At 40.7% G+C, this 25,226-nt stretch overlaps 1 protein-coding gene and 1 long non-coding RNA gene across 9 annotated transcripts in view; both read left to right on the top strand.

Annotated features, from left to right (window-relative positions):
• The first annotated feature begins 782 nt into the window (after window positions 1-782).
• The window catches only part of CADPS2 (calcium dependent secretion activator 2), a 292,254-nt gene continuing 267,810 nt past the window's right edge, over window positions 783-25,226 (top strand). For 6 of the 8 annotated variants that reach the window (XM_033057247.2, XM_033057244.2, XM_033057242.2 and 3 more), the window contains exon 1: window positions 784-1,170. In XM_033057247.2, coding sequence (XP_032913138.1) covers window positions 847-1,170 — 324 coding nt within the window. In that variant the 5' untranslated portion in view covers window positions 784-846. Of the gene's footprint in view, window positions 1,171-25,226 lie in introns of all 8 variants that reach the window. The other 2 variants (XM_033057248.2, XM_033057245.2) reach the window with 1 other exon arrangement.
• LOC116995026 lies at window positions 1,365-4,380 on the top strand. The gene is made up of 2 exons (XR_004417639.2): window positions 1,365-1,631; window positions 2,245-4,380. It is a non-coding gene; the product is annotated as an uncharacterized LOC116995026 (long non-coding RNA).

Here is a 25,226-nt window from a genome sequence, read left to right as displayed (position 1 = left end):
TCTCACATGGTGAACCGTTTTTTGTTTAATTTCAGCGAGTGCTAGTGGTAAGCTTTTGTACGGTTCTCACAGCCTTAACTGCGACAGCAACCACTGAGCAAAAACGATTTCAGAGAGATGTGAATTACCTGTTTGTGGCTGCAAGCTCTCAACAGAAGTAACCTGCGAGAGCAGTGTACACTTCAGCATCAGCACACCCGCCACCTCAGAAACGCAAATCTCCGGTGGCTTCCTTTTTGGGGGGCAATTTGAGATGCCTCTCGTTCCCCCACCAACAGCTGGCAGAGGATGCCAGCGGGGCTCGGGGTGCAGCAGGAGCCCCGCCGTGTGTCCGAGCGGCTGGCGAGCGGCGGGCGCGCCCCAGGCTGGCCGGGACGCGGGGCAAGGAGCCGCACCAGCCGCGGCCAGGACCGGCAGGGCCCGAGCGGAGCAGCGCTGCCGAGCGCTCCCAGGCCAGCGGCTGCCCTGCTGTTGGCAGGCGAACCGAGCCGTGCCGAGCTGTGCTCTGGGGTGCGCTGGCAGCTGCGGTGTCACAGCAGTCCCGGCGCAGCCCGCCCGGCCCGTCCCGGACACTCGCGGGCCGCTGCGCTCGCCGGGCGGGCGGAGATGTTAGCCCGGCCCCAGTCCCGCCTCTGCCTCCGCCGGGAGCCGCTCGGAGCAATTCCCACGACAAGCCAGGCTCGACCCCCTTCCCAAACCCCGCCTCTGCTCCCCGCCCCGCCGCTCCCGCCCGGCGGCCGCCGCCGGTCGGAAACAGTCCGTGTGTAAACTCGACGTGTCCGGAAAGGTGCGCGCCGCTGCCCGCCTCGCTCCGTGCCCGGCCGCGGGGCGCGCCCGCCGAGAGCGATGCTGGACCCTTCCTCCAGCGAGGAGGAGTCCGATGAGCTGCTGGAAGAGGAGCGGCGGGACGTGCTGGTGGCGGCGGGCGGCGGCTCGCCGCGCTCGCTGCCGCCGGCGCCCCGGGACTCGCGGGGCAGGGAGGCCGGGGCGGCGCGGGCAGCCAGCCCCAGCCCTTCGGTGCTGAGCGAGGGCCGGGAGGAGCAGGAGCGCCTGCAGCGAGAGGAGCGGGAGAAGCGGCTCCGGCTGCAGCTCTACGTGTTCATCGCGAGGTGCATCGCGCACCCCTTCAACGCCAAGCAGCCCACGGACATGGCCCGCCGGCAGCAGAAGGTGAGCCCCCGCCTCCCCGCTGCCCTGCCCGCCGTGCGCGCTCCCCCCGCGGGCCATCCCGCGCTCTCCGTCCCGCTGCGCTCCCGGTGCCGCCCCGCCCTGGCGTTCGGCCCGCAACAGGTAGAGCGGGGCCGGCACGGCCGGGCAGGGCGCGGGGAGCTGCCGGAGCGGCTGCTGCAGGGTGGTGTCAGCGCGCCTTGCCCTCAACACGCCCTTTATCTAGAAATCCATCAGTCACCGGGGTGAAGTCGTTTAAGTTTTTAGAGTTGCGCTCGAAGTCGCCGTGCGAAGGGCACAGGAGCGCAGGGAGCGGGCGCGCCGAGGCCGTTCTGCGGTGGAGGATGCGTTCCTGCTTCTCGGCGGTGCCCGAGGGGTGGGATTAAACCTTCCAGAGGTGCCTCCTGAGAGTCGCGTTCTGACCATCTGTACCCAAACCGAGCAAATTCAGCCATAAAACACAGGTGAACGAGAAAACTATTTTGTTTCATGAATTATTGAATGTGCTCTCTGCACATAGAAACAATCAACATGCACGTTTGTGGTGAGAATAACCTTCTAATGTAGATTGACCTAAGTTATTCTCTGTGTCTTGTACGTGAAGGACAAGCTTTTGAGAACTGGCAGGTGCGTGGTAGGTATTTATGCTTATTCTCTCTTAATTTCGAGCTATTGAATAAGTAGAATACCTGAAGTTTTGGATTAAGGCACTACATTTCCAGATAACTACTTAAAAGCTCAGTTCTTGAAATGTTTGGTCTAAAAAATTGGTTCTTTACTTTCAGTTCTGTAAACAAACAAACTAATCCAAAACAAAAGAAACAAATGAAACCCCTATTCTACATCACTTTCCAGAAGGATAGTGATAGAACACAAAAATTATTTAATTCTACTTGACTTTTATGATCTCGATACTTCCATATGTCTAAGGGTTTGTAAAATCCAGTGCTAAATGTTTTGGGGTATCTGAAGTATGCCTGCTATTGGTAATTGTGTTTAGTGAATTCTCAGACAAGTTAACATGGCAACATGGTAGTAATAAGATTGTTTCTGGAAGATTATTTTGTTTCTATTAAGTGTTAGGTACTTAAACTCTGGAGCCTGAAGAGAGAGATGTTGTAAGCAGAAAGCCAAGGAAAATGTGAAATAAAAATTATCAACCCACTGGAAATTCCCTACCCCGACACGGAATCATCATATATTTTGAAGAGACATCTGGATTCCTCTAAGTGTGACTTCCCACTGGACAAAGCCAAAGCAGACTTTATGTGGTGTTGATATCAATCTAGGTTCAAGCAGGAGGCTCAGAAGTCTCCAGGGATGAGATCTCACAACCTCTCTATGTGACCTGCTCTACTGCTGCATTGCCCTCCTCTTGATTAAATTTTCTTAATCAGCTTCTAAGTTGCAGCTTGTGGCCATCAATTGCAGAATATACAGAGCATTTGGAAGTTCTCATGGATCTAAGTCACTAAGTATAGGAACTGTTTTAAAAACAACTGCTGTATTAATTATTTTTATTAATAAAATGTCTGAAAAAATATTACTGATGTGCAGCAAATGCAGAAATAAAACTTGTGAATTTAACTATGAGCAATGAACAGACTGATTGACAAATTGACTTGATACCTAAAAATAAATATTGCTCTTGCTAATTACTCTTTTTAAGTGAACTCTGGATTTTGCATTAATTGCTGTATATACAAAGAGACTTTTAAAATATTTAGTAATTTAGCTGCAGAGCAAGGATGATTTGTCTTTTCCCGGTGAGGAAATAGTGTTTTAAAATATGACATAACACAAAAAAATATGTGTTATATTGCTGGAGTTGCACTTCTGTCTAAATGTAATGAACTGCACATAACCATCCTTCCTCTTGTTTGACAATATTTTCTATATATTAGCCAGTAAATTATTGGATGTAGGGTAGTAGAACTGGTCATGAGTTTTGACACTTCAGAAAACCTGCTTGGATGGTTTGGAATTGTTGAGAGCTGTATGAAGGAGCCCTCATTTCTAATTTCTGTTCTCTGGGCTGCATGGTGGTCCTGTGTTAGCTTTGGGAATGAGAGTACAACCACCTGTCTTAAACCGTGCCCTGAAGGAAGGCACTTTGGAGGTGTGATAGGAGGTGTGGAGAAGAGATGACTGAGAGGGGACCTTATCAGTGTATATAAATATCTGAAGGGAGAATGTCAAGGGGATGCTCTTCTTAGTGGTGCCGGGTAGTAAGACAAGAGATAACTGGCAGAAACTGATGCACAGAAGTTGTACCTGAATATGAGAAAGAGCTTCTTTACTGGAGTATGAGGAAGAGCTTCTTTAGTGTGCGGGTGATTGCACACAGGAACAGATTGCCCAGAGAGGCTGTGGAGTCTCCCCGACTGGAGATAGTCAAGAACCATCTGGAGGCAATCCTGTGCCATGTGCTCTGGGATGACCCTGCTCAAACAGCGAGGTGGGACTAGGTGACCCACTGTTGCCCCTTCCAACCTTACCCATTGTGAAATTCTGTGACTCATATTCTATGGAATAAAAGTCTGTCTTACTTCCTGAATTAATTTTCTATCTGCTGTGATAGGATATGGATATGGATATGGATATGGATATGGATATGGATATGGATATGGAGTGTTCCTTGATCTCTTGCTCTTTGGCTTCAGTTCTGACTTGTGTGACAGCATGTGGCTGGCTGTCCATTGCGAGCTGGCCTGAGGTTCCTTGCCTGTGTTATGTAACTGGAGCTGTTGGCTACAGCATGCCATGTCCATCATCAGTTATCCAAGGTATGGTTTGGAATGAGAACCTATGATGCTGTGTGGTTTCAGCCCCCCGCCTCTTTCTGCTTATGAACTCCTTGTAGTGCTTTTGCACCAGCAGTCTTTCAGATAACCTAAGAATAGTATCCACCCTGCCTAAGAGCAGAAGTAATTTGTTCTTTCTGCCAGTTCATTTGGCATATCGCTGAGCAAATATTGAGGAATGCAGTTTGCTTCCTTTTTAATGTGGAACATATTATCCAGTAAGGGAATGAGATGGAATTCATATATCAAGTATCTTCAACTGCATTGTAATATCAGTAAGGAAATGGATTACAGTATGGCTGGCTTCTTATGTTCTTGCTTTAATATCAGATTAAAATGTACTATATGGTATCTTGAAACCACCATACTTAATGGACTGTGTTATACTAATTAAAGAATTTTGAATGCAGACAGTGTTTCACTTCCCTGTTGTCCTTTCTTCTTCCTTCTTTCTTCTTGCTAAGTAAAATTAGCTCTGCTGTATTGTGATAGATAAGATTAACTAAAAAAGAAAGTCAAACTTGAAGAAAAAACAAGAACGAGCATAATTCACCAGAGTCCATCAATTAATCTAACTTGCTTTTAATGACAAATTCAATGTAATTTATCCCAGGGTTTGCTGAATCACATACTTTTATAATATGGCCTTTTTTTTCCCCCCCTTAGTCTCTAGGATGGATATGTGATAGAAATACTCTTTTTTAACTGTTCAGAGTTAGTTGATGACGTACTATTACATCCTACCTTACTTTGGTTGCTGGTAGATTTTTGATAGAGAAGGGGGAATAATCAAATGTTGGAGGTGTGGAACTGAAGGATAGTGTAATTTTTCGAGGTGAGGTAGCATATGCTGATGAAGATGGAGTTAACTCTACGGAGTGGAACTAGTATGTATTTAGTAACATGTTTTCAATAGATATTTGTGAACATCTAGTCATGTATTTTCCACCTTGCAGAGAAATATTTAATGCATCATTACATATTGTTCCTTATAAAGCAAATTTTGTCTGTCCCTGGTTTAAAGAGACTCATTTTTTGTAGTTACCACTTTTTTATGAGTCCCCTCAAAGATATTTCACCATTTTTTCTTCTGCCTCTTCACTCATCCTTGTTTCTAGTCCCAACAAAAGAGAAGACAATCATTACCTAAGCCCATTCCTCTTTCTTTTGTTCTCCTATTCCATCCAAACCAAACTGCAAACTGCCAGATTGAATTTATCCATAGAATGAGACTTGGATTGTGAAAAAAATTCACTTGTGACTGTCTTCCAGCAAGGGAAAGTGGTGTATGTGAACGTATATGATATATATATGAGTGTGTATCTACTGAGTAAGGGATTAGATGATGACCCTGGTAACTGCTGTTTATACTAATCAGGTTCTGCATCTGAGAGATGAATCAGTGTTAAAGTTCCTGGGGAAGGGAGGGACAGCAAAGTGCTACAATTAACTAGCAAAAAAAAAGGTGTTCTTCCTGTGTTTTTCTTTCTTAACATTTTAAGTGGCCACACACAAATCCAAGGGAGAAGAGTAGCATTCCTAGGCTAAACAAGATTTTGTGGTTCATGAAAGGCTTAGTACATCAAAGCTGATAATTCAAGTCTTTCATAGGTGACAGGTATTAGAAGTAATTGATCTGGCCATGTAGAATTCATAACTGAGTGTGTTTACTTCCTGAATACTTGATGACCTATTTTCCTTCCATTCCTTCTTTCCCATCCAGCTACTAAGTCATGAGTAGATCAAAATCACTGACTTCTAGCTAATTCTCCAAAGTAGGAGCAGTAATAATCAGTAATTTATTTTCATCCAAATTTTGTGCATTCATTTTTTCCCCTTTTTTGGACTTTATTTGTAAAGGAGAGGTCTATAAGGATATGTGTTCACTACACTGTCAGGAAATGCTGGTTGTGGGGATAGGCTTCATCCTCTGGATTGCAGTTTCATTCCCAATGTTTGTCTTTCTTCTGTCTCAAGCCCTGTATCTCCTTACTTTTGAGCTCACAGTGTGTATCTGCTTATTTACTGGCTAAACATGTTTTGGGAAAGAGAAATTGTCTCTTGGCCTCTGAGCATGCTTCATTAGATGTTGCTTTCTGCACTGCTAATGTAGCAAAGAGAATACATCCAAAAAACATTGTTTTCAGAAACTCTAGACGCACTTCGGAGAAAAAACATAGCTATAAAACTTTTTCATCTGGTCAAAAATTCTGCTAAAGATCTTTCTAAGAACATGTCTTCCAATTCTACCTTCATTGCTTCCTTTACAAATTTCAGTTCTTTTTGTGGTGGAAAGTCATTTTAAATCAAGTTTATTGCCTTATTTTTCCTTGTAACACCTTGCTCTAAGCTGTGTATAGTTTTTTATTTTTAGTCAAGTGAGTATAGAGAGTTCTGGTAAATCCTGTTAAAACCCATAATATGGTAGCCTGCAGACCTCTATACATGTTGAGACAAGATTATTCACAAATAGATCTTTCTACCTCTGTGAGAACTGGCTGTTAGGGGAAGAAGTTGGTTTTGCCTGCAGAAAGAAAGTTGCTTGCCATGGGCAATTGAATCAGCCATGACTGAAGAAGTACTGAAGGGTGATGAGAGAAGCAAAGCCTCCTAATAACCGGCAGTGCTTCAGAAATGACAACCCAGCAGAGTTTTGTTTTAATCTTAAATTCTTCTTCTGGCCTACCAGCTCAGCATTGATCAGTGTGGCTTGGCCAGAAGCTGGTGATGTGCTGTGAAAACCACGTATTGGTAAACAGCTGTTTAATGAAGTGAACATGTTTGGACAGTCTGCAAACCTGGTCTACTATGATGAAAAATTTATCACTCTCTTCTTTTGTCTGCTTTTATTTTTGTTTTGTTTTCACTGTCTATTTTACCTATACTTTGAAATTTGAGTAGTTGATATTTTTTGATGGGACAATTTTAATTATTTTTTTCCGAATGCATGACCTCAGATTGTTTCTTTTTATCTGTCACCCACACAGTTCCACAAATGTGTTAACTCTGTTGGCAAATACCCCATTCAAAGTGCCTGTGGAAGTCTAGTTATTAGTTTTTTTCTACAGAGGAGCTGACAGGAGGAAAGTTTGAAGGATCACTTGACTGCCACCCCCTCTGTAGGGACTTACAGGAGAATTGTCTGCTGGGCTGCCTTGCATTTCTAACCCTTTGCAGTTGTTATTCTCACACTGCATTTTGTGTATCTGTGTATGCTGTAATTGGTGATTGAGAAGCAGAAATACCAAATCAGCTCATCTTGTCTTCAATACTTACTATGACATCATCTGTGACATATACCCATTGATGCTGTGGAATAACAAAGCTGGGGAAAACACTTTTTCCTCCTCTGAACCACACTCCTTTACCTACCTGAGGTGCAATATATCAAAATATCAATTACTACAGAGTACCTTTAACTGTACACTATTGCTAAGACAGAAAATACTGCTTGGTTGCTAGTTGACTATTCATTGAGCAGTATTTTCTGTAACAGCAAATTTTCAGTTTTTCCCCCTTGCTCCCCCATGCAAACCTGTTGTCACCAGTTCATTTTTGAGGACATTGCTAACCAACTGCCTTTCCATTTTCATGCTGGTTATTAGAGTTGGTTTTTATCTTTCTGGCTTTGCACCGTTTCTTTTTCATACTGGTGAATATCATCCTGAAGTTGCTTTCAGTATGTATTTTTTAGATGTGCCTTTGTATTTGTGTTCCACTCCCCTGTTATCCTTGTTTTTTCCTCATATGTAGATGTCCCTTACTTTGCTAACTTAACATATCTCTGCCTCCTGCTGCTTCCCTTGCTACAAGTGGAGAACTGATAGCTCAGGGATGAGATTTGCTTTATTGACCCAAGAGGTGTCCTTAGAGGAAGATGGGATGATGTGTTTGTTGCCTGCTAGGAAAGTACTTGGCTCCCTGCCTCGCCTCTGCTCACTGAGGGATGTGTTTTGGGGTGTTTGTCTTTATGCCTTGACTCTGGTTCTGTATTTAGTTGTACTGAGCCCCAGTTGGTATGTTACTCTGTCTGAATCAGGTGCCAGTCTGTAAGGCTTTTAAACGTTTAATCACTGAGTCAGTTATCATATAGGGCTTTTTTGGCACATCAGCTGCAAACATGCCTTCTAATATTTCTTTCCAAGTTACTCCTCTTGCTGCCAGCTGATGGCAGTGGCATGCACAGGTCTGGCTCTCAGTCCTCTCCGTGACTTCTGGCTCTTGCCATTCAGGACGGGAGGCAGGGCGAGGAACAGCATCTGCTGAAGTCCTGCTCATTTGCCTAGTGCTTGTCTCCAGTGCCCATTTCTGCCTGGAAGTGCTGGCATTGAATTGAAAGCAGCCCAGTTCTTGTGCGTTGCAGCTGATTCCCCCAGGTTTCAGAATAGCAGCTGTGAAAAGGCAGTTTTCAATTTGTTGCTGTGTGTGGGAAATGCTGAGCAGCAGGAGAGAGTGAGTGTTTGCATGTTGGTACCAGGCTGCATCAGCTTAAGCTTGCATTTTGAAGGTTGTTTTCTCAGCCATAAGCATTGAAGACTTTTCATTTTGTATTTAAAACTCCCTAGAAGTTGATGGTACTTACTCAATAGAATTTATTTCTGGTTCTTATTTATTTGCAGTGAGGAGATAAAGCATATGCTTCTCTTCAACTGTAATTGCTTGTATGCACGCGTTCAAGAATGTTCTTGAGTGTTTTTCCTGTCAGGAAGGGGAAAAGCATTAACAACATTGTGAAGAATGAACAGAGCTAAAGTGAGTACTTCTTTAAATATGTGGCCTGGTGAATCAGAAGTAGAAATACAGAAGGTGATTATACAAAAATTTTTCTGCAACTATGTTTCCATTTTTCTCTCAGGCATTAATTATTCATTTATGTTCAGTTGTCTTATCTGTGGAGTTTTAGAAATAGAGGCTGGCAGCTTCTGTGTAATGAAAGTGCTGGAGGGATACTCTGAGTGATAGACACAAGAAGAATCCTTAGGACAATACTTTGAATAGACTTGTTTGGGCCATAGACAAGGATGTGAAAGAAAGGACAAATATACAGACTATAAATGAGACCTCTGAAGAGATGGTGTACATCTACAATGGTTAGAGGAGAAACAGCCTTCAGTGATGGAGAATTTAATGGACTGAGTTGAAGGTGTTGAGGAACTGTATGGAACTGAATTAATTTTTGAGCAGAAGAACTATTCAGCAAGGACAATGACAAAGTTAAAGATGAATTAATCTGTAGCAGAGAAATCCATTGGTCATGTTATGACCAATGAGGGTTATGGTTTTCAGTATTAAACAGAAATGAAGGAGAAATATATTGGGGGTGAGTTTGCAAGAAATACATTAGTCTAGAAAAAAGGATAATGATTAAACTGGTAAATAAGGGAATAGTCTCAAAATCCATGTCAGCGTAATAAGTATAGCTAGAGCAAAGAACTGGTGAGATAAATGGTACGCAGAAGTTGGACTGCATGAAAATCAAAGCAGTAGCACATAGTGCACTGGGGAAAACTGGGGTTTTTTTCTGCAGAAAGTTGGAGTTGGTTTATATGTTTAGATTTTTCTAATGATGAATTCATGAGTTTTCTTTCTCTAAGAAAAAACTCACCTTCGGGCAGTCTACACCAAATGTTTATCTTGCTGGTTTTTGCTGGGAAGCATCCCTAGTTTATGCCTATAGCTCATAAATTCCTTGATTTATTTGTAAATTATATATTCTGAGACCTTATAGCAAAGTTATTTCTTATTCAGAAGTGTTCTACAAGTGTTCTGAACTCCAACAATTTAATACATTAAATACATATTACTGCTAAAATATTAATATTGACCATTTAATTTTTTAATTATTTTGACCTCATTATGGATGGAGCATAGGCAAAAATAAGAGGTTGTTTGGTATAGATCTGATATTAAATCACCTTAGAAATCAGTTCCCCTTTCACTTTCTTTTCCTTCCTACAATGTCATTAAAAGGCAGAGGATTTTTCTGTCTCTTACCAGTGGGGAGTTAAGAGTAAATAGTGTTATTATTTGGAGATGGAAGTTAACAGACTGCATTAGAATTTTTTTTGTAGTAATCTTCAGCTAGCTGTTGGAGTATTTTTTCTAAATGGACACTTAGATTCTGCTTGCCATGACTTAACTCCAAATGCAGTATCATTCTCATAGCTACATGTGCTACACACAGTAGAGAATTAATTTGAGCATACTAGTACATGGTTATGAAGTAATTAGATGTGTTTTTAGTTTAAATATTCTGTGATATAAGTTCTCACAATCTTGTTTATATGACTTTGGGTTCTTTTCAGCATACTCTGACTCCCAAATTAATCTACCATCCGAGTTTTAAGGTACTTAATGTTTATGTACTTAATGTTCCCAGGCCTTTTTCTGTGATAATAAATGTTATAAAATTATATAAATGTTCCATAAAACTAAGACTAGCTATGTTTTTTGAATGTAAGCCTTCTGTTTTACCACCTGGAATGTAAAAACCCAAATATCCTGCAGTGGAAGGCTGAAAATTACAAGATCCAGCTGTGTGTGCATGTATTGATGTATTTTGCTCAGGTGTTGCTGAAAACGAAGTGTCATTCACAACTAATCTGTTTGTTCTGCAGGTCAGTCACCCACTGATACCAGACTATGTGAGTATTTTTGTGCGTGGCCCTCTCAGACACCCTGAGTGTAGGATGTACCTTACGGGACTTCTCTTATAGCCACATGAAAATTTGTTTGTCTCCTTTTTGCCACCACCACCCAAAGCCTGGGGTGGGGAATTTTTAAAACCTTTTTCCTTGCTGAATTGCCTGGAAGTTCAGTGGTATGCTGTGAACAGAGCTGCTGTTGTCTTTGCTTGACTCTTACTCAAACTTTAATTGGACCAACTGGATAACACCAGTCTTTCTGCTGCTTTAATATACCTTGCTGCCTGTAGAGGAAAAAAACACCTTGTAAGAAAGAGAAGTATTACTTCTTTAAAAAAATAAAATTATTCAGATTATTACTAAACCTCTAGCTGTTTTATGTGTTCTGGGTATTTAAACTCTAATGATTTATTAACCCATTGATTGCTAACAACATTTGGTCAGAACTCAGTCCAGGATGGCCTTCAAGAGTCCACAGAGGCATGGTAAAATCAGCAAACTGGGTAAAGCCTCCGTGCATGAGACCCTCTTGCTGTGTCTGTTACAAGTGCACTTAACTATGCAAAGCAGCACAAAAGGGTAGGAGATTGTACAGGCTGGCAGGTTCTGTTTTACTGTACAGATGCACTTTTCTGGTGTCACACTGCTTGCCAGTGTAGATGTGACTTCAGAGTCAGAGAGATTTATTGTAAAGCAGCTAACACAGAGGCAAGAAAGAGAGATGAAACCTAAATGAGATAAATAGCACAACAGGGACATAACAGTCTCCTTTCTGAGCCATTAAAGCAGGACAGCATATGCAATGCAAACATAAAAACAGCTGAAATAACAAAGTAATAAGAGTCTTGCTATGTCTGAAGTTAATTAGGGGCAACAAACTGCCCCTAATTACTGAAAGTGTGGGATCCTCAGCAAAGCTGCATGAGATACTAATTAAAAGAACTGATTATAAGAAATAGAATGAATAATTAATGACTAAGAAATCATTTTCAAGAGTATCTTCAGAGAGCAAATAAAGTGCCCTTGGAAAATATTGTGACACCCTGAGCCATCCACTGAATCTAATCCTGCAGATAGACCTGAACTGATTTGCAAGCTTCTGTGCTTATGCTTTCTAGTGCTGAGGCAGGGACTAATAGGGGTAGAATGACAGGTAAAATAGGAATAGTATTTCCATTTCAATATCAAATGCTCTCTTCAACTATTTTCTTAATGTATGACTTCAATAGAACCTGTTTATTAAATATGCTGACATAGTGTGTTTTGTTTTGATAGTTGGCTTTGCAATATTCCATGGCTCATGGGGCTGAGAGAGGTTCTTTGTTGCTTGCAGAGGGCCTCTGGGTGGCATCCTCTGTGTTGATCAGTAGCATGTGTATCTGTAGCAACTGTTGGCTGTCAAGTGTATGGGCCACCAAATGGACTGTGATTTTTCTATGTTCTTGAAAAAACAGCAATATGGAGATTACATCTGACAGAAAAAAATAAAAATTGAAAGTTTAAAGATTTAGCTTCTTCTCAAAAAAAAAAGAAAAAAAACCAAAAAATCCCCCAAATAACTAGCTCAATTAATAAGGCTTTTTTATCCTAAGCAGTTTTTTAAAGGGGCTAATCAGGGGTAAAGTTTTATCCAGTCATCTGTTTGGGTGTTCCCACCTAGTTGGCACTCCTTAATTTATTAATTTGAACTGGTTTTAACAACCTTAATCCTCAATTACATTGACACATACATAAAAATTTAGATTAGGAATAAATAAAAATAAATGCTTGGAAGCATTAAACCCTAGGAATAATTTCCTGTACCGATTCTAAGTCTCTGCTGGAGGCCAAGGTGGGAGGCTGCAGGTACCCCAGAGTGCTGGGGTGCACTTGAAGGGGACATGGGCCTGGGAGGATGTAGGCTGGGCAATCAACCCAGTGCTGTGTGATGTCCATCTAAGACAGTCATGACATTTAATTCTCAATGGTGAGAATTAATTATCATGGTAATGAGCCCATCTTTAGGTGGGATTCATGTTCACAGAGGGACCAAGCCCAAAACTGAAATACCCATGTCCTCTGCAGTGTCTTTTGGTTGTTCTGAGCCTCTATAGATTCATAAGGTTGTGTGTTGCAGTGAATTGATTAGTATCTGTTTGGTCCCATAAGGTTGTATGCTGTAACTCTGAAGGTGTTCACATCCTGGAGGAAGGATGTGAACACAATTGACTCCTTTGTGCTCAAAGTGAGACCATGACCATGATCCATGGCAGAGGCAGAGAGACCTGCTGTTGGTGGTGCATTCCTGCTTCCCTGCATGCTGTCGTCCTGCCAAATTCTCTATGGGATGTGAAAAGCATGCATTTATGTGGGGTTTTATATATTTTTATATTAATATATATGTATCTATATATATATGGGAGGAGAGTGTGTGTGTCTGCATGAGAGAGGCAGGGAAAAAAGCGAGAGGTACTAGAGAAGGAGATTAGAATGAGTGCTGCACTGATTGTTACGATCTCATCGGTTTTAAAGTTATGCATTAAGCATAAAATACTGAAATACAAGTTACTTAATGCTACTACTTTTTCAGAAATGTCTTTTAATTTTTGTGTTTATTGTAGTAGAACCTGTACATTGCCATTTAATTTCTTTAAAAACAAACACCATACACTCCCGATCCCCCAAACCAAGCCAACAAATTAAACATCCCAAACCCTGCAGATTTGTATTTCTGCCTTGGCTTTTGTAGCTTTTTCAAAGACAAAACTCCTAAACCTTGAGGAAGAAAAGATGTTCATATGAACTGTGTTAATAGTAAAGATTTTGTTTTTTAATAATATTGAACTTTTAGAATTGATCTGATTCCTTAGGGCTAGATCATTGTGCCCTGTTGAAATGAATACACTGAATTTCTAGTTTTCTATTTCTGCTCTTTAAGTTTTACAGGCATAAGACTTAAATATCTTGCTTGATTTTATATTTAGGATGGATTTATACCTTGGCTGTAGACATTTGCTTTGGAAGCATGAGTGTCCTCAGTAAGAAGGATAATTTATTTTCCTAATTTGATTAAATTTGTTTTTTCCTATAGTGGAAAAATAATTAGTCCAACAGAAAAACAGCTATCAGAATTATGTGGTTTAAAAAAAATTCTCCTCCTGCACTGCACAGCTGTGGAGATACTACTTGTCTTTTACTCAGTCTGACTTTAGTGAGGCTACAGAGCAGCCAACACAGCCATCATAAGTCACTTTTTGGGGAAAACAGAAGTTGGTCTATTTTATTTTTAGTGGTGATGTGGTTAGGATGGAACAGCTGCTTCATATCAGTGGTCAGACTAACACTGCCTCAGTCAGTGCTAATAAAATAAATGTGGTAATGCCTATTGACTTTAATAGCTGGAGTAATATGTCTTCTCAGAGATTGAGTGAAGAGATGTGAGGAACTGAAGCTCTGTGCAATACAGATGGTCAGTGATGCAAATCCATTTCAATCTATAGTGCTGGAGAGCCTAGAAAATGAACAGAATTGCATAATAGCACTAGAATAAGCTAGGTACCCTCTAACCTTTCCTTTCTGAAAGGCTGAAGGATTCAGGGAGAAACTCAGTCATTTTGTCGATGGAGTGAACCCATCCTTGAAGAGGATGTGCATTTGTGTGTGTGAGGCAGGTGTCAGGTAGCATGTACTCACCACAGTCATTCATATGAATAAGTAAGAAAAAAATAGTACTTAAAGGTACCAAAATCGAAAACTGTCTCAAAATACTTGTAAGTTGCTTTCTAATTTTGCGCCTAATAATTTTAAGCCAAATAAAGCATTGAAATAATATGTTGGGTTGTTTTTTTTTTTTTCTGTTGCAAGTAAATAAATTTATGCAATCAATGCAGAAGAGTGAGAAAGATCAAGATGGACTAAGCTAATGACATTTTGAGGAGGATTTGATAGTCTCTGAGTTAGGGGCACCATTTCTGATGCGATAGCTTCTAAACAGTTTAATGTGTGTATTTGCGAATTGTGTGCATACAACTTAGGAAAACAAAGTAAGGGCTTTTTTGAAAGGTGGCACAAAGAGGAGAGCTGTAGATTTTTCCTCAATATATTGCATGAAAACAGGTATTTCATCCCCCTGCCAGTTCACAAGATTCTCTTTGAATCACCAGATAGTTACCAGGGGAGACGTCTGCTGCCCAACAGCTTTGCTCCTGTATTTGTGCCTTTGACAGAACCTGTAATGAGCCAGGCTAGCGAAGCTGCTGTGCCTCAGGTACACCACATAAACGTGCTGGCAAATACCATGGCCGAATGAAATTGTGGATTTGCTGTGGGATGGAAAGGCTATATTGCAAAATTATTGCGAAGCTGATGAATGTATTCAACACACAGACAAGTTACTGTGTATCACAACTGAGCTGCAAGTGGGAAAGGACCTCCTGTATTGAGTCACTCTCATGTCCAGAAATAAGACATTTTGTCTCTTTTATTAGCAGGTGAAATTTCGCTTAATAGGTATCACTACTGTTTTTCCTTGCTCTAATAGTTGTGAGACTTTTGTTTCTCTGACAAATGCATTTGCAGGTTTGGTTTATACTCACTTCCCATTCTGTCAGCTCTGCCCTTCAGCTGTAATAACAGGTTTTCCTTCCTGAAGGATTTAGTAGAGGATGGCTTCTCATTCTGCTGTGTGAAACAATCCAAGGTCTGAACCATCCCTCAGGCAGTAGTCTCTCTTCTTCTCTGATTATCCTAACTGCCTTTATCTGTAGGTTTTGCAGCTGGAATTAATGCCCCCTTGTTATCATGTCACATTAAATTGGTGCCTGGAGTGTTCTAAGGCAGCGCATCTGAGCCTTCAGCTCACAGCAGCCAAGGAGAACAAAAATCTTGCAAAAGTTGGGAGTCCTGGCCTGAAGTTTGAGATGCTGAATTTCAGCCCATTTCTGTTACCACAGCTCCTGTGGTAGCTGTTTTCCAGTACATCTTTTTACTCAAAAAGGTTTTTTTAATAACTCTGTGTGCTAGTGCATCACAACCCTGAATGCCAACATCAGTCTTCAGATTCAGAATATTTATATTCATGTTCCCCTTCTCTCTGTCATAACAACATGGAAACACTGTATTTATGGTCAATTTTCATCTGCCTTTCCTTCTATTTCTCCTTTAACAGTTACCCTCACATTTTTCGGAGTCTTTTTCCCCTTTGTGACAGTATCTCTGCTGTGTAACTGTTGTCTAGATAGGATCTACAGCATTCTTCTAACCAGAAAGCCAGAAAAAAAAAAAAAAACCAAAAAAACTAAAAAAAAAAACCAAACAAAAAAAACCCCAACCCAGATTACAGTAATTTCACGATTATAAGCCACAGCATTTTGACTAAAATTTTGGTCCAAACCCAAAGTGTGGCTTATAATCAGGTGCAGCTTGTATATGGACAAGGAACAAGAAGTTGCTGTTTTAGTTTGGAGGACAGGTGTCTGCTGAGAAGGGCAGGAATTTCTCTTTGAAGTGGAGAATGTAAACCCCCTCCCTCCAAATTATTATAATTTTGAAATCAAGGGGCTTTCAGGTAAAAATATGGGAATTAGGAATAACAGTTCTTTACTAGGGAAATTAAAATAGAAATACAGTACTACAAAGAAACAAACCTCAAACCCTGACAAAGTCAGAGTACAACCTGACACCCCGTCAGGCAGGGTGTTGGTAGCAATCCCATTAAATGGTGGCTGCATCCTCCTGCAGTGACAGATGTGGTTCAGTTGGAGCAGTGCTCCTGCAGAAGGTGCAGTTTCCCTCTAAAGGTCTAGTTGTGATGTGGAGAAATCCGGTTTTCCTTTGGAGTCCAGTGGAGAAAGGGGCTCCCTTAGTGTCCCAAAACCTCTGTTTTTATCTTGGTAAGAAATGTTGGGCTCTTCCCTCTGGCTGGAGCAACTTCCAATGGAATGCAGTAATTTTATCAGTCACACAGTGGGACTCAATGGGCCATTAGCAGAAAATGACTCCCTGGAGGAAGGATGGGTTGTGAAAAGATAAAGAACAATGCCCTGCTGGTTTCAATGGATGGCCCATTAGCAGAATATCTGCCGTTGAGATAAGGATCACTGCCCCCACCCTCAACAGATGGTGATAGAATAGATACCTTTTATCACACTCTGTGTTGTAACCTGTGGCTTATAATCAGGTGTGGCTTATGTATGGACAAAGAATGAAAAGTTGCCGACACCTGGAAGTGTGGCATATAATCAGGTGCAGCTTATAATCGTGAAATTTGATTTTTATCATATTTTAAAAAATTGTGGTAAATCAGTGACTTTTAAATCCTTCATATTTTGGGTCAGATATTACTCCATTACCCTTACCCTGATTCTAACCTTATTTTTACATGCTTATCCTGAGTAGTTTATGCTCCTCTGCTTATAGACACCTGCTGCCCTCTTTTGGGAAGGAGAATACTTTGGTCGATGCTGGACAACTTTCAGACTCTTCTAAAGAGTTTGCACACTGCCTCATTCAGGTCTCTTAACTCTTCAGATGACTGAATTGACTAACTCCTATTTATTCCTTGATATAGAGAAGAAATTACCACTTCTCAGTTTCCAGGCTAAAGAGATCTCTGACAAGATGCAAACTGCTGAGACGAGATTTGTTTCAATAACAATGCCTATCGGCAAGCTCTCAAAATAATGAAATGCTGTGGTGATAAAGAGCAAAACGTGTTCAGTGGCAGAATTCATATGAATTTACTTGCAGTGTTACTGTGTGTCTTCCTTCTAATTTGTTTTCAGCCCAGCTGCCATCAGTAGTCTTGAGTTCCTGGTTGTCCATTAAGCTTCTAAAAAGGCTGTTTTTGGCATTCTGCTCTGGTCACATTTGGCACACTGCAGAGCAGAGTTTATGAAACATCTGTTAGGTCAAGAGTTTTGTTGACCACAGGAGGTTAAATGGTTAGGACAAACTGATTTCTCTATAGGACGTGTCCACACCTGTGAATTTTCACTATGCTTTTGTGTATGACTTCAATGCTTATAGCAGTCACGTGTAACATGAGTAACGTATAACAGCAGCATTTGGAATTAATCCTTCCCTCTAAAATATTGAGCCAATGCTTTTGTTTTGAAACCCACTGACGTGTATATGTACGCGTTTTCTGTGCAACAAAAATCATAGACTGGTGCTTCCTTCCTAACTTCCTGACTTTCCTTCCTTTGACACCACAACTTTGTGGTTGAATGGAGCACAAGAATGAGTTACATGTGGCCCTATGTCATCTTTTATTCAGCCTGTAGTGTGCTAATTCAGACATCTCCCAGCATTGGAAAGTAGGCCTGTCTGCCTTACTCCTACTCAGCACTTCTAAGTAATAATTTTAGGAAAAGCTGTTACAATTTCTATTCTGTGATTTTTTTCTGAAGGTCAGTCATTTTTTCTGTGCTTCTTGAGAGTGGTGCTTATGCTTGTGCTGGGGAGCAAGTAGATAACTTTGAAAGTCTGGTTCTTGTTCCTGTGAGGTTTAATTGCACAAAGTTAAGCAAATCTCATTCATCACAACTCTTCCACTTCTCACACACCTCAGCTGTACTGGATTTTGTGGAATAGCATATATGTCTTTTGGTTTAGGCTTGCGTTGTGTGGTCCTTTGCACCAGAAGGAAGAAAAGCTTTGGAAAGGGGAAAAGAGGCATCCTGTCAAATTAATTTGGTAGTCTCAGTAGAAGAGTTAGAGGAGTTAGAGTAACTGGGAGTTAGAGGAGGGAATGAGCTCTCTCTCTGGAAGCTCTGATTTTTGTATTCGATCCTTCATCATTATGTCCCTTCTGTGCAGAACAGGAAGAATATCAGAGTATTGACCCTCTAACTTTGAAAATAATAGAAATAATGAAAGTTGTGTTTTCTCTAAAGTTTGGAAAGGAAATTGCATCTCCAGAATATCAGATTTCGCTGACGGTGCAATAGCTCTGTAGTGTCAGCTCAGTTACTCTGACATGTACCTAATCACTGTGCCATTTTTTTTCTGTGACAGTGGGAGAGATAGACATCAGGAATCCTGTTCTGTTGCCTTTTGGTTAGATACATAAACCACCAGTACAATGTATACCAAAGTTTTCTTAGACAACTTTTGCAAGATTAAAGATAAGAATTTACTGCTGACTTAAAATGGGAAGGCTGGGAGTCTTTCAGCCAACTTCCTTTCATTGTTTCCTTCAAACATCTGATGTTATCTGGTGTGCTGTCATGTTATTAAATACGTGTGCTGTTCTGGAGCCACTTAACCTTTTCCCCTTTGCCCCTGTGCTATGCCCTGCTCAGATCCTGACCTTCAGGGAATTCAAGCTGGGAAACTTCTGTGGTTCAGTGGAATTTTGCACAAGTACAGTAATTTCACGATTATAAGCCGCACCATTTTGACTAAAATTTTACTCCCACCCCGGAAATGCAGCTTACACTCAGGAGCAGCTAATATGTGAAAAATTTTCTGAAATTTTCAACCCCGGAAGTGCAGCCGAGATGCCGAGCCGAGCACCTGCCAGTAAAACCCAGCATTGCGCAATTGTTACAAATTGGTTACTCTGTTGCGCGGCGGGTGGACGCGGGCTCTGTGCTGGCAGTACGGCGGGTGGAAGGGAGGCTGGGGCTCAGTGCTGCCATCCCCGCGGCTCGGGGGGAAAGTGGGGGACTCCCGCCCCCGCCTACCACCGCTGCCGCGGGTGCTGGCGGGCTCCATCCCCACCTGCCACCACGGGGCAGGGCCACCCGGCCCCATCGGCAGCCCTGAGCAGGCCGAGCCCAAGCGGCCCGAGCCGAACCAGTAAATCCCACGATTCTGTTACTACTTGGCAACTTTGTTGCACGCGAATCCTCACTGTGAATGACAGAGTGGCTTATAATCAGATGTGGCTTGTGTATGGACAAAGAACGAAATGTTGCCGACACCCAGAGATGCGGCTTATAGTCAGTGTGGCTTGTAATCGTGAAATTACTGTAGATGCTCTGTGAATATATTGTGAAGTTGTAACTTAGCTTTTATGGAGGGTAATAGCTTTAAGACTATTTTATTTCTTTTTATTTCTTTTTTCTTTTTATCTTAAGAAGGGAACAAGAAAATGGTCACACTGCTAAGCTCTAATTAGAGTAGCTTTAGAGAGACCTGCTTGATTTGCCTTTTGAGCTCTGTTCTCTGTCAGGTAGGTTTTGATCAAATGCTTTCCTGCCAGCATTCAGTTGTTAGCATTCAGTCTGAGTTAGTCACCAGTGAATTATGGTCTGTGATGTGGTCCAGGTCCCATTGCTCTAGTTCTTTTCTCTTTATTGATTTCCACTCTCATTTTCATTATTGTCCTGGTCTCTCACTCTGTGCTTCCTAGTGCTGTTATTTTGTAGCTTTTCAGAATGAATGTCCATGAGTCATGATTTGAAATAAAGTGCTAATAATGACATTATGCAACACTTTGAAATAAACATTTCTGAGATTGTTCCTTTTAAGTGGTAGACTTTGAGAAAAATTATACCATTCTGCAATGATAAGGCAGTAGGTACTAGAAAAAAGAACAGGCTGGTAAACTTTAACATTTTAATTTAAATACCTCATTCTGGAATAGGTTTGCCAGCATCAGGAAGAGTGAGAAAATTTTCTTGGCCATTTCCTTTAAGCAGAAATTAAGAAATTAAATCATATTTGGTGCAGAATTAAAATTATATAATTATATGGTTTTTCCTAATCTACACAGATCTGAATAATGGCTAAATAGTGTTGTGCACCCTTTCACTATGGGTTTCTGTCTTCTAGAGTGTGCAAATGTTAAATGCTAGCTCCACCAAGTTGTCCAGAGGGACGGAGCATGGTATGGCCATGGAGCCAAACATTGTATTAAAATAGGTAAATTAGAGCGTGGACTATTGCGACATGAAAACACGTCAGTTTTTGACTGTTTCTAGTCAGCTGTTGGGTCTGTAGTTCTGGGTTTGTTTCAAAACTGAGAGATTTCCACATTCCCCTTTGTTTCAGTGGTTTCCTTCTCTCTGGAAGTAGTACTTTTTAGAGGTCTACTGATGAACGTGGGAAACACTTCTGGTAGAGGTTTATGTGTCCTTTGTCTTTTCTTGTCTTTACAACTCTCTTTACAGTTCTCTTGAAAGTGAGACCTCGGAATGCAGCTATAACTGAAGAAGTTTCATGACATGCTTTGCAGAAGTAAACTCCCCTGCCAACTGCTGATTTTAATTAAATACTTGAGATCATGTAATCTGTAATTTTTATAACTATTTTTCAGGAGTCTAAGTATTGGCAGAGGAATCAATACATGGCATAAGGAAAGGCAGATGAGAGGGGGAATAATTTGTTCTAGGGGAGGCAGTCTGCATTTTCTTTTACTGATGGTGATGAACACCCTTGCTTGAATATTTTGACTTTGAAGAAAACTTTAGAAGCACAAGCAAAGGAAAACTCTCATTTGGCAAAATTTTCCAGAACTAAGCATGCTTTAATTGGGGTAGTATAATGTTTCCTAGTAATTGGCATATTTTCCATAATTAATGTACATGGTTTTGCCTGTTTTGAAAACGATGCCTCTGAAGATCAGATGAATAAGAGGAACCCCTCAAACTCTTCACTCTTAGCTCTTCTGCTTTCAAGATACTAATTTATCTTGAATTATCTAAAATTAATAGGAATTACAAAGCTGTTGGTGGTTGGTAGCCTACTGTAAAAATGAAAACTATTGTTAGAGAAGGGACAAGCATCTAAAAGACTTAGGTGATTTATACAGTGGTATCAAACATTAGTTGTCTGAGGCAAACCTGTTGTTAATTGACTTTAAAATGCCTGTTGAGCTAATAAGCAGCTCAGCTTAGCAATTACTAATTGGTGTGTAACTTAGGAGCACCTACAGGTGATGAAAGGACTTCAGTATTATTTGAGTGAAGTCAGACCAATATGAATGGGTACTACTGCATTGATAATTAGGTGTGTTGCAATGCAACCCATAGCCAGGTTGTAAAATATCTTATTTTTTTGATATTTCTTTCAGTCTCCTGTTCAGAAAAGGATGTGTTTGTGAATCCACCTTAGAGGGAATTGTGGATTTTTGCTAGGTGTTTTCATTTTGAAAGAACAATAACATACTATTTATATGTTTATACATGTTTATTTCTGGGTAGAGGAGAAAAATACTTGGCTTTAAACCAGGTGGCTCAGGAAGAATGTGAATTTATTCTTTAACATATGACTCTGGGATTTCACTGTATATAAGCAACATAGAAATCAATCTTTTTAAAATTTATTTTAGATTACTTTGTACCAGTTGTTTGTAGGAGCAATATAATTTTGGTAAATATGCCTGAAAGTCCTTGTTGTTAGAAGTTAGAAATTTAGGCTGAATTTGCATTATTTGCATAGCTCTATCATTTAGCAGAAATAGAGATCAAATCCTGGTGGAAAATTCCTTGTCAAAAGATAAGGTAGTGTTTACAAAAGGTTCACAGAATACTGATTTATTTTCCTTATTTTCCTGTTGTTTGATACTGTTTATGATTACAGTAATTTCACGATTATAAACCGCACTGAGTATAAGCCGCATCTCTGGGTGTCAGCAACTTTTCTTTCTTTGTCCATACATAAACCGCACCTGATTATAAACCTCACGTTACAATACAGAGTGTGATAAAAGGTATCTATTCTATCACCATCTCTTGAGGATGGAAGCAGTGATCCTTATCTCTGTAGGAGATATTCTGCTAATGGACCATCCATTGAAACCAGGCAGGGCATTGTTCTTTATCTTTTCACAACCCATCCTTCCTCCAGCCAGTCATTTTCTGCTAATGGCCCATTGAGTCCCACTGTGGGACTGATAAAATTACCGCATCCCATTGGAAGTTGCTCCAGCCAGGGGGAAGAGCCCAACATTTCTTACCAAAATAAAAACAGAGGTTTGGGGACGCTAAGGGAGCCCCTTTCTCCACTGGACTCCAGAGGAAAACCGGATTTCTCCACATCACCACTGGACCTTTATAGAGGGAAACTGCACCTTCTGCAGGAGCACTGCTTCAACTGAATCACATCTGTCACTGCAGGAGGATGCAGCCACCATTTAATGGGACTGCTACCAACACCCTGCCTGACGGGGTGTCAGGTTGTACTCTGACTTTGTCAGAGTTTGGAGTTTGTTTCTTTGTAATACTGTATATCTATTTTAATTTCCCTAGTAAAAAACTGTTATTCCTAATTCCCATATTTTTGCCTGAAAGCCGCTTGATTTCAAAATTATAATAATTTGGCGGGAGGGGGTTTACATTCTCCATATCAAAGAGAAGTTCCTGCCTTTCTCAGCAGACACCTCTCTTCCAAACTAAAACAGCAACTTTTCGTTCTTTGTCCATATATAAGCTGCACCTGAATATAAGCCGCACTTCAGGTTCGGACCAAAATTTTAGTCGAAATGGTGCGGCTTATAATCGTGAAATTACTGTAAACAATTCATTATATATTGTTATGAAAAAGGATTTTTTTCCCCGCTTACACAGAATGTTATTTTCTAAAGTAAGAGAAGCATTGTTCCTTAAGTGTTAGCCCCTTTAAGTGTGAATTTTCCAGAAATTCTAGATTATTGTGGATGCTGTGAGCATGCTGCTGTCTTGTCATGATGCCAGAAACATCTGTTATTCTTGGGTAATAAAATGCTCCGCTTTCAAAGTATTTTGTAACCTGTGATTCTGTATCAGTATGGAAACTGAGAGTTGTAAAGTTTTGTGTCAGCCTTTTTAGTGATTATACGATTTTTGTGTCCTAAATGCAATAAATGAATCTGTGTGCTTTCCACTATCATGCACTCCAACCACTCTTCATATATTTTATAAATAAAAGAATGAAGAATTTGCAGGGGATGTACTAATTATTGTAGATTTAAAAATCTTCCACATAGTAGGATTATTTCCCTCATTTTATACACAAAGAAGCTTTATACTCGAGTGCTGTAATGTCAAAGTGGCAGTATTGTCATGCATGTAATCAGTGACTCAGAAATGAGTTAGCTAATTTCAGTTCTGTATTTAACTGAAGAGATGAGTTTGCACATGCAAAAAGACAAGCTTGAGAAGGTGACATGTAAATTTGGGCACTCTTGATTGTAATCCCATTTAGTTAGGGGTGATTTGGTTGGCACAGACATGTGTGCATCAGTTCATTCATGGAGTCATCCTCTCATTTGGGATATTTATCAGGCCTGTGCTGCAGAGTGACAAGCGACTTGCTTGCTTGGGTGCATTGACTGCACAGGTAAAATCTCCACTGAGCACATGGAGGAATTTGAGCATCTTCAACAGTGAAGACTGACCTTTCTGAACATCTGTTCAGGGGTTTGGCCACTGTTAGGAGGGTAAAAAATTTTCTGTAGGTCTAGAGAAGAATTCCTCAGGAGTTGAATTGTCCAGCTGTAGGCAGTGTTGGTGGGACACAGCTGCCTGGGTGTCTGGCTGACCTGGGCTGTCACTCAATTTGTGGTAAGGAATATATATGTGACTCTCTTACAAGGAAGTATACCTGTATCCTGAAGTGTTGCCAAACTGTTTACAATATAGACTGTATCTAGAATTGAATGTGTTGAATTTTTCTGGTGTGCTGCATTGTTACCATATCCTGTTTTGCATGGAGTTGCTTCCTTCAGACTAGAACTCATCAAATCCAAAATGAGTAGGACTCAAACAATATTTTGCTTGCACGTAGTGGGGAAAGTGGAGGAGAGGCCCTAAGAAACCTCTGCCTTCTCTTATTAAAACAGCATCACTTTCCAGATCCTCATAGTCACTGGTACAAACAACAGGAACAAGTTACCCAATTTAATTTTGGCCAGATGATGGGAATTAAAAGTTTCTGATCTAATGGGAGTTCAAGGACTTTTCTGAAAAGACAAATCTCTCTCCATCAATGTGAAGCAGGTTGGGTATTAAGAAAAGATTCTTCACCCAGAGAGTGTCTGGGCACTGGAATGGGCATCCCAAGGAAGAAGTCACAGCAGCAGCCTGACAGAGTTCAGGAAGCACTTGGATGATGATGTCAGAGACATGGGAGTGGGTGTCCTGTGCCAGGCCAGGAGCTGCACTTTGATGGTACTCATCAGTCCCTTCCACCTCAGACTAGTCTGTGATTCTGTGAATCTTTGTTTCTGTGCATGCTCTAGTACAGTGCTGTAGACAAACACTTCTCCCTGGTGGACTGGGATGCTCCAGCATCCTGAAATATAGTTAGGCCTTAAATTTGAATGCATACTGTGCTATCAGAAGTCAAGACAATTTCATCCCAATACACTTGAATAATAAAGATGAATATTCTGTTAACTGGAAACATAAGATTTTCTATCATAGATATAATAAAATTGCTAGGATTAGCAAGTATATTTATTTAATAAATACGACTATTTCTTTTTGTATCTTGCCTTGTGTTTAATGTTGCTAATTACCTGTTCCAATTATTTTTTCTCTGTACCTCTTAGATACCTCTTGCAATTTGCTCTATCATATTTGAATAAAAGAGCAGTTGTGTTTTTAATGCAATATGAAATTTTATTAAACCTTATTTAGAAAAATACCTTTACATTTTTTTTCTAAGCAATTGCTTGAAAGTTATTTTTTCCTCAAGAAGAGCC

Source organism: Catharus ustulatus, chromosome 4 (assembly GCF_009819885.2).
Source record: "Catharus ustulatus isolate bCatUst1 chromosome 4, bCatUst1.pri.v2, whole genome shotgun sequence".
Taxonomy (NCBI): domain Eukaryota; kingdom Metazoa; phylum Chordata; class Aves; order Passeriformes; family Turdidae; genus Catharus; species Catharus ustulatus.
This window is presented reverse-complemented; position numbering and strand designations above follow the sequence as displayed.